Source organism: Meles meles, chromosome 14 (genome assembly GCF_922984935.1).
Source record: "Meles meles chromosome 14, mMelMel3.1 paternal haplotype, whole genome shotgun sequence".
NCBI classification, from domain to species: Eukaryota; Metazoa; Chordata; class Mammalia; order Carnivora; family Mustelidae; genus Meles; species Meles meles.
This window is the reverse complement of record NC_060079.1, coordinates 71,757,766-71,767,850: the sequence shown is the minus strand read 5'-3', so window position 1 is coordinate 71,767,850 and position 10,085 is coordinate 71,757,766. Positions and strand designations below refer to the sequence as shown.

Genomic DNA, 10,085 nt, shown 5'->3' with positions numbered 1-10,085 from the left:
TCTTTGCCTCAAAATGAAACACTGAAAATAGAGAGGTTCCATGGGTATAGCAAACACAACCAGTTGTCTACATAATCCACACCACTTCCTGATTCCTCAGCAACAGACTCCTAATTTTGTTGGGAGCGATAGGGGAAAATGTGCCAGCTATCAAAGTACGTTTCACAGACTCCTCATGCCTGGGGTGGCCAGGTGGCAAAGAACTAGTTAATGAGGTCAGAGAAGAGGCTTCTGGGAAAGTTTATTAAGTAGAGCCCACTCTACAGACAGACACCCAAGTTTTGCCTCTTGTCCTTTCTCTTTCCTCCTCTACCTCCTGGGAATCTAGAAATGATGACTAGGGCTATAGGAACCATCTGTAATGTGAGGTTAAAATGCACGCATTAAAGTTGGCAAAACAGAGGCGCAAAGGATTGGGTACCTTCAAGCTGTCGTAAGCAGCTTCAGGCTGCTTTTTTACAGTTTCATGAGAAAAAAATAGTTTAGACTACTCTTTTCAGGGATGATCAAAAGAGCCTAACTCAATCTCTCTCTTTTTTTATTTTGTTTAAAGCTTTTCATTTTAATTCCAGTATAGTTAACATAGTGTTATATTAATTTCACGTATACAATTAGTGATTCAACAATACAATGCATTACTCCATGCTCATCATCATAAGTGTGCTCTTAATCCCCATTCTCTGTTTCATCTATTCCCCCACCTCCCTCCCTCTGGTAACCATCAGTTTATTCTCTAGAGTTAAGAGTCTTTCCTGGTTTGTGTGTGTCTCTCCCCTGCACCTTTTTTTTTCCTTTGCTTCTTTGTTTTGTTTATTAAACCCCACATATGAGTGAAATCATATAGTATTTGTCTTTCTGTGGCTTATTTTGCTTAGCATAATACTCTCTAGCTCCACCCATGTTGTTGCAAATGACAAGATTTCATTCCTTTTTATGGCTGAATAATATTCCGTCTATATATATATATCTGGGATATTGTTTAAATAGGAAAATTCTGGGGGCACCTGGGTGGCTCAGTGAGTTAACCATCTAACTCTTTTTTTATAAGATTTTATTTATTTATTCATGAGAGATAGAGATACAGAGAGAGAGAGAGAGAGAGACAGAGGCAGAAGGAGAAGAAGGCTCCCTGCTGAGCAGAGAGCCCGTTATGGGACTCAATCCCAGGACCCCCAGGAATCATGACCAGAGCTGAAGGCAGACGCCTAACCATCTGAGCCACCCAGGCACCCAAGGATCTAACTCCTGATTTCTGCTCAGGTCATGATCTCAAGGATGTGGGATTGAGCCCCACATTGGGCTCCATGCTGGGCGCAGAGCCTGTTTCAGAGTCTCTCTCTCCCTCTTCCACTGCCCCTACCCACCCCTATGCGCATTTCCTCTCTCTCTCAAAATAAAAAAAGAAAAGAAAAGATAAAATAAAAAAAGAAGAAAAAATTTAAAAAAGAAAGTCTCAAAAAAATAAATAAAAAATAGGTAAATTCTGAAATGTGTCATTAAAAATTTAACTTCGTTGCTTTAGTCATTTTGTACATTCTTTCCATTGAAAATACTTTAAAAAAAGAAAAACCAAATATTCTAGAGAAATTATAATTCTATTCCACTCATTTAATATTTAATAAATATTTGTTAAGCACTTACTATAAGCTAAACCCTATGTAAGGACCAGACAGCCATGGTGATGAAGACATTATTCTATGTCCTGGCATAATAGAAAAGATAGGGACTTTGCTGTCAGACCAGATGAAAAAGAATGAAAGTGAATTCTAGCTAAAAGGTACAATATCCACATAAAAGAGTACACTAAAGGGCTTAGAAAACTCAGGAAATGAAAAGTAATTCCAAAAAATAAGGAACATGATAATGAGATTGAAGACAAAGATATATAGGTATAATGGGGTCAGAGTGTTAAACAAAAAGTTTTTTATAAACACAGGGAAAATAAAATATTTATAGAAAGATTCTCTAAAAATTGATGTATTCTAGGAGAGGGGATTTCTTTCTTTCTTTCTTTCTTTTAGGATTTTATTTATTTATTTGAGAGAGAGAGTACAAAGAGGGTTGGGGCAGAGGGAGAAGCAGGCTCCCCACTGAGCAGAGAGCCCAATGTCAGGCTCAATCTCACAACCTTGAGATCATGACCTGAACTAAAGGCGGGTGCTTAGCCGACTGAGTTACCCAGGTGCCCTTGGAAAGAAGATTTCTAAATAGCATTAGCAGGACAGACCACACCAGTGGAGGCTCTTCCAAGAAATGAAGAAGCCATGTCCAGTTTCCAATGAAACATTTAAAATCTAAAAGTGTGTCAAGCAGTATATGTGTAAGGAATTTCAATTTAACTTTGTAGGGCAATGGAGAAACATCATTTTTAAAGACATTGACATAATCTGTTTTGTGGCTTTTTATTCCACTGTAAAAATTATGAACTGTGTCACACGTAAGTAAAACCTGCACCTACTACCTTTCTTAAGAAGTAGACTATTAATATCTTTGAAGACCCAACTTTGTTCTCATCTTCTTTTTCTCACTCAGAGTAATCAATATACTGAATTTTGTGTTAGTCATTCCCTTGCTTTCATTAGAGTTTTTGTGTATGCTTAAAGGTTATATTGTTAAGTCTACCTGTCCTTAGACCCTGTGTAATAGGATCTTAGGGTACACATTCTTTTGACTTGCTTTTTTCCTGGTACTGACAGTGTTTTTGAGGCTCACCCATGTGTATCTATGTATCTGTGACTCATTGATTGTCACTGTTTAGTATTCCATTGAACAAATAAGCCACATTTTTGTCATTGTATTTCAATAGACATTTCAGCTGTATCCAATTTTTTGTTATCATAAACAATAATTCTATAAATAATTCTTTCTTGTATAATTTTCTTGCAAAACTTCCTCTAGAGCAAAATTTGGCCTACTAGGGCTCATGGGCCAAATACATATAGCTTTTGAATGAGGAGTAGTTTTACACTTTAAAATTTTATTTTATTTTTTAAAGTTTTATCTATTTGTTTTTAAATAATATCTACACCCAACGTGGGACTCTAACTCATGACCTCAAGATCAAGAGTCGCATGCTCCTCTGACTGAACCAGCCAGGCACCCCTACATTTAAAAAAATTTTTTTTTTTTTACTTATTTATTTGACAGAGAGAGAGATCACAAGTAGACAGAGAGGCAGGCAGAGAGAGAGAGAGGGAAGCAGGCTCCCTGCTGAGCAGAGAGCCCGATGCGGGACTCGATCCCAGGACCCTGAGATCATAACCCGAGCCGAAGGCAGCAGCTTAACCCACTAATTTAAAAAAAAAAAAGAAAGAAAAAAAAGAATATTTCATGATATCGGAAAATGGGAAATTTTCGAATGTCCATAAATAAATTTTTTGGAAGATATATCCACATCCATTTGTTTACGTATTATCTGTGGCCACCTTCGTGTGACAATGACAGACCAGTCGTCCCTCCTTCCTTCAGACTGTAGTCACACCAATGAGTCTGTGAGGCTTTTCTCAAGACTGCCTTCTTCTTTAATTCCTGTCATGTTTATTGTCACATGCCAGTCCTCCAAGTCTTCTCACATAAAATTCCTCATTATAATTTACTTTTTATGTACTGTACTACCCCCCCCCCCCGCAACCGAACGAGGAAGTCACTTAGGGTTTGAGACCATGTTTCATGACATAAATGTGAAGCAGCTGGTCTGCAAATGCTTATTTTTGTTGTTGATATTCATGATGTAGAATCAGATGCTTCCCTAGGGATTGAAAGGATTTGGGCAGCTTCTCAAAGTTCTAGATTTAAATCCATGAAATAATTTGAACGAGAAAAGTTACTAAAGCTTTTTGTTTATTTGTTCGACAAGATTTCTGGAGAAGTGTCTTCTTCGAGGGGGTGCCTGAGGGGCTCAGTCGTTTAAGTGTCCAGCTCTTGATTTCAGCTCAGGTCAGGATCTCAGGGTCCTGGGATCGAGTCCTACTTTGGGCCCCAAGTCAAGCTCTGCACTCAGCCAGGAGTAGGCTTGAGGATTCTTTCCCTCTGCCCTTCCCCCCGTTTTCATGTTTTCTCTCTCAAGTAAATAACGTCTTTTTAAAAAAAGTGTCTTCTTCTGACTTCCATAGAATTTTATTGACTTTTCGCTGTAATAATTTATTGGCATACGTTATGTTTCACTACACCATAAACCCTTTAAAGACAGTAACCATTTTATTCACTCAGTATTCTTTCCTAACATATGATACAGTCAGCTTCCCACAGATGACAAACAATATATTTTGAATAAATTGATGAGTTTGTGCAGGTAACGATACTAACCTCTACTAGAAGATGTAAAAACGGGACACAGGTTTGTCTGACACCAACATGTTTCAATCCTATGTGTTTTCTGAAAGAAACGAAACCAAATAGTAGAAGCAATGGTGACTTTGCAAACTTTGAATGCACAATTATAAAATTTTGACCATGGATGTAAATATAAAAGGATGTTGTTAAATAGTAGATGTTATGTTTTTATATCATCCTAATTGATTAAAATATTATATATTTCATATACTTAATTTGTTATTTGAAAGCCACTGCAGTAAACAATTTCCTTAAACAGACCTGGAGTTAGACATTTGCGAGGCAAGTGTAATATATGTTAAATAAAATATGCAAAATTATAAAGATCAAATTTACTCACACTTAACAGTAACTCATTTATGATTTTAGCATAATCTTGCTAGGGAGTACAACTATAACAAATTAAATAAGTTTATACATTCTTCCCAGCTGAAATGAAGAATAGGACATTTTCTTGTACTTAAGATATTCAAATTTAAAAAATGAGAAAAAGGTGAGGTCCCTGGGTGGCTCAGTGGGTTAAGCATCCAACTCTTAAAGTCAGCCCAGGTTATGATTTCAAGGTCATGATCTCAGAGTCTTGAGTTGAGCCCCCAAGTCAGGCTCTGGGCTCAGTGAGGAGTCTGCTTCTCTCCCTCTCCCTCTTCCCCTCCCCCTACTTGCACTCTCTCTCTAAAATAATAAATCTTAAAAACAACAACAACAACAAAAAACGAGAAAAGGGTCTTTGTTATAGTAAAGGAAATCTGGAAGACCTACAGGGTAATAATTTTTTAAAAGACATTTCAGCAGTGAGACATCTTTAGGTAGAGAAAATTAAAGTTTTATTATATTACATAATAATTGGGTAGCAACTTAATCCTCACATAGCACCACTATTTTCATTAAATAAATATAGTCCATGCTGTACCTACCTAAAAAAATTCAAGATGATTTATGTTATTAAACACAATATTCTTATTATGAAGCACTCATTAATCACTTCTTCCACATACAATGAAAACTGCTATCATCATCAATTTTCATTCATATTACCCTGATGTGAATAACTTTGAATAACATTTTGCTAAAAAATATTCAATTGTGTCCCTGAACTACATTCCCTTCATAGCTGATCTGTGCCAAAGGGTTATTGATAATGAATGTTAGACTGCTTTGCTGCTCTATTAACTTGAGTGACCTTCTCTGAGTTACTCAACTTTTGCATTTTAATATTTCTATCTGTACGTGGATATGACATATAGAAGAGACTTCAACGTTGGCTCTCAATCTTGAGAGTTCCCTGGGTGAAATTTGAAACTCATTGCCATACTCAGAGGGCAAGGAGAAATGGAAGAAAGAAGCAGACCACTCCACATTGGTAGGTGGCAGTTTTAATAAGTAAAGGAGCTGACTTACAAGGCTGGTCTGGGACACTGTAAGACAAGTAGATCTGTGCACTCACCTGCCAGCTGCTTAAGAGTTTATACTGAGGCTTTAACAGAGTTCAGTCTCTTATACAGAGAAGATTGTCCCAGTAATATTACTCTCCGAAGGCTGCTTCCTTGAAGTGGCTGCTGATGTGGGAACAGTGGGCAGAGCTTACATTCCAAGGACAGAAGAGAGAGTAAGGAGTCTCACCGTCTGAGTCCGGCTCTGAGGTCAACTAGCCATTCTCCTGATGATCTCCTCCAACAAGTACATATCCCCTAGTCCTATTCTTTTGTTCTGCAGATGAGGAAACGAGCCTAGGGATGGTCAGTCTAAGGAATATTTCAAACCCACTTAAATTTCTAGGAAAATATTATGTAAGCTAAAATGTATAATAATTATGTAAATAAATGACACTGGGTTAATTTCATCCTCTCAAAGAGAAATGTAGCATTCCTCCCTACTGTGAACTCAAATATACTGGAATATGTATAAATATATGTTTCAGTAGTGTCCTTTAATAGTGCATTTTATGTGACTCTTCGCGCCACAAGTCATTTCTTAAAAATTGGCAACATCAGATACGCTTTCATTGAAGACATTCGCTGTAAATATCTTATTTCCTTCATCCTACGATTTTAGTCAAAATTTCAGTCTAAGAATAAGTAGACATGAGGAGTTAATTAAAGCAAATAGTTGTGGAAGATTCATAATATATATTTACATTATGTTCTGTGGATAGAAATGAAGCTCTGTACTCATTGCCTTAGCTTTTTGCCCACGTATCCAAACAAACAAACAAACAAACAGACAAGGACTGTGCAGTATTTATTGAGGCCGATTAACATGTACTGTGCTAGTTATTGCCATGGATGCTAAAAATACGTAAGGCATGAGTCCTGGGGGAAACACCACCTGAATAGGAGAAATAAGCAAGTACTGTATTCAGATTCTAAAGTGAGACTTACAAGTGATATATGACAGAAAATAAAGAGCTTATGGGATTTGAAGGAGGAATAGATCATAACAAGTAGGAACAATCGGGAAAAGAAGGCTAGGCTTAGGAGGTGACCACCTGAGTAGAAGTTCCAGAACAAGGTCTTCTTGTGGGGGTGTGGTGTTATTGTTTTATTTGGGCAAATGAGCAGGGTCTTCTAAGGAAAGGCATATACTAAGCAAATGTATGGAAATGGAAAAAAAAAAAAAGATCATCACCTTTAAGAGATTCAGGTTCCTTATAAGGTGGCGGAGTTACGGGGAAAAAGGAATGGATCAGTGCATTCTCCTCAACTATTTTTCCCAGCTACTGCTTCTCTTTACCATATATTTTAATATTTATAATAAATTAACAGACTTCTGAAGAGAAAAAGAATCATTCTTGACTAGGAGCCAGAAACTTGAAACTTGAGGCTCCCGTCCACCCAGTTAAATAAAACTGAATGTTTTGATTTGATGAATCATATTTACTGGAAAACCACCTAACTCTGCTGCAAGGTTTTGTCTTTGAGCCTGATGCAGTAAATGCAGGAGCTCTGGGGTCAGTCCTTGGTTTAAATCAAGACTCAGTGAAAGCTGTGTGATTTTGGCTGATAATGACATAAGCAACTATGACTTTCCTATGCGTTTTTTCACCTGCCACCCTCAAAACCAGATCCGCTGAAACTTTAATGGGCATAGTACCACCTGGGGTTCCCGTTAACCTGGGGATTCAGTAGGTCTGGGGTGGGGCCTGAGATTCTGCATTTCTAATGAGCTCACAGGTGATATTGCGGCGACCGCTACTCTGTGGACCACTTTTGAGTACAAAGGCTGAAAAAGAGAGGTTTCCAGCCAGCAGTATCATTATCACTTGGGAACTTGATAGAGGTGAAATGCAAATTCTTGTCTCTCCCCACCCAGGAGGGACCCTGACGCAGCGCTCCAACCCAGGACTCCAGGATCATGACCTGAGCTCACCAAGCAGACGCTTAACTGACTGAACCACCCTGGCTCCCCCCAAACACCCAGCGTTCTAACAAGCCCTCCAGGTGAGGTCGCTGGCTTCCAAACCTGACTGCCCACTTGAATCACCCGGGGGCGGGGTGGGTTAAATACTACCGGGCATCAGGCTTTCTCAAAGCCCTACCAGATGACTCCAATATGCAATAAAATTTAGAAGCCCATAAAGTCGACAGCAGAACCTTGATGGGCCTTATTTTCCGCCCGGGTAAACGTGGATAAAATACACAACAGCTCCTGTCTTTGCTTCCAAATTTTGGCATCCCCACCCAGCCTCAGACGGCCGCAATCCCACTTCGCTCTCCGGGAGCCAGACTCCCCTCCCCGCGTCCAGCAGCCTCCGCCCGAGAACCAGAGGCCGGGACCGCAGGCCCGCCAGAGCGTCGGCCTCGGCGAGACACGATCCGGCCCCGCCCGCACCTACGTGGCTCCAGGATTCAGCCCCGGGGGGCTCCCGGGACTGCGCGGGAGCGGGACGCGCATGCGCTCGCTGCCCGCCCGGCCCTGGCTCTGAGTAACGGACTCGGGCTCCCCCCACCGGAAGTGGGCGGCCGCGCGGCGGGAGGAGCCGGCTGTACCGTGGCGACTGCGGGTTGTGGTCGCGGGGGTCCGAGGGGCTCGCGCTTCCCCCTCCGCGCCATGGCAAAGGCCGCGGACGTGGTGCGGCTGCTCCTGGGCTCCACAGCGCTATGCTTCTCGCTGCTCGGCGCCCGGACGGCCTCGGCGTCCAAGGCGGTGACGGCCCACTTGGCCGCGAAGTGGCCCGAGACCCCGCTGCTGCTGGAGGCCAGGTGGGTGCGGGCCGGCCGCTCTCTGCCGAGCCCAGCGCGGAGGGAGGGTCGGCGGGGCTGCGGGCTCGCGGGTCCCTGCCGGTCCCTCGGACCCCGTCTCGCCGGCGGCCGGCCCTGCAGCTCCTTGCACGGCGGGAGCTCTCGTGCTGGGCGTCGGGGCATCACCTCATCCCCTGCGACCCCGTGCGCGGCGCTCACTTGCAGTTCCTTTCCCCAGCCCCCGCAGTTCCTACTTTGCCTCGCCCACGGTTTTCCAAACTTCGGGGCCTTTGTTTAACTTGTTTGGATTTCATTAGCGTTTACGAAAAAGAAAGGAAGAGCGGGAGCTGGAGTGTGGCGTTGAATGCACGCAACTTCCATTGACGTAGGCGGTTCTTAGGAGACGGTATTGGGAGCACCTAGTTTCTTAGCGACTCCATCGATCGGCTCCTAGGCTTCCTGCGGAGAAGGCAGCTTCCCACAACTCAGTTCTACCCGAGTGTCCTCCGCTGAAATTACTTCATATCACTTTGCAGAAACAAAACTTAGAGCTATTGTATTTTGCTCTTAGTATTCTAGAAGTTAAAATTTGAAAGTTCCTTTCTTTAGTTAGCATGAACTTTTTAACACCAGTTTTTGACAGTTCGCCAAAGAAACTGCTTATGGTCCTAAAAAGAGCCCATCACCTGAGACTACACTGCATATTTAAGATACTAAAACAGTTTAATTGAGATATAACTAACCGTGCATATTAGTTTCGGGTGTAGTAATATTCAGTATTTGTATATATTGTGAAATCATAGCCGTAAGTCTGGTTAACGTCCATCACCCAACATAGGTACAAGTTTGGGTTTTTTTCTCATGCTGAGAACTTTTAACATTTCTTAGCAACTTTCAAATATGCAGGCCAGTACAATTAACTGCATTATGTACCAATGACTTATTTTATAACTGAAAGTTTGTACTGGTTAACCTTAAAAATAAGTTATTTTACTAGCAAAAATGGACTTATTCGGGAATTAAGAACTATCAAATTATGGCAAAACCATAGGCAAGTCTAACAAAGGAGAGGAACATTATTTTTTGGAGACTGAGAAAGTTTGGAGGGGTAGTTTGGAACAAGAGTCTTTGGAGAAAACCCAGAGCGGGTATGACGACAGTTTCCCTCTGGCTGAGTTGCAGGACTAGTCAATTTCTTGTAGGGGAGGCAAAATTCATCTTTCTCTATTGGGGCCTATAATTGATTCCTGCTGAAAATTTTCTGTTAGGAGTCTGCAATTGACAGTTCTTACTGCAATTGACATGGAGTGGTACAGCAACCCCTTCTCCATCCCTAGTCCACTTTTTTTTTTTTTAAGATTTTATTTATTTGACAGAGATCACAAGTAGGCAGAGAGGCAGGCAGAGAGAGTGAGAGGGAAGCAGGCTCCCTGCCGAACAGAGAGCCCAATGCGGGACCCTGAGATCATGACCCCAGCTGAAGGCAGCGGCTTAAACCACTGAGCCACCCAGGTGCCCCCTAGTCCACTTTTTTTTTTTTTTAAAGATTTTATTTATTATTTATTTGACAGAGAT

The 10,085-nt window shown here is 41.4% G+C and overlaps 1 protein-coding gene across 4 annotated transcripts in view; it reads left to right on the top strand.

Moving 5' to 3' along the window:
• Positions 1-8,307: 8,307 nt before the first annotated feature.
• Positions 8,308-10,085, top strand: part of UGGT2 (UDP-glucose glycoprotein glucosyltransferase 2) — a 197,136-nt gene continuing 195,358 nt past the window's right edge. For all 4 annotated transcript variants that reach the window (XM_045978339.1, XM_045978338.1, XM_045978337.1 and 1 more), the window contains exon 1: positions 8,308-8,531. In XM_045978339.1, coding sequence (XP_045834295.1) covers positions 8,380-8,531 — 152 coding nt within the window. In that variant the 5' untranslated portion in view covers positions 8,308-8,379. The remainder of the gene's footprint in view (positions 8,532-10,085) is intronic.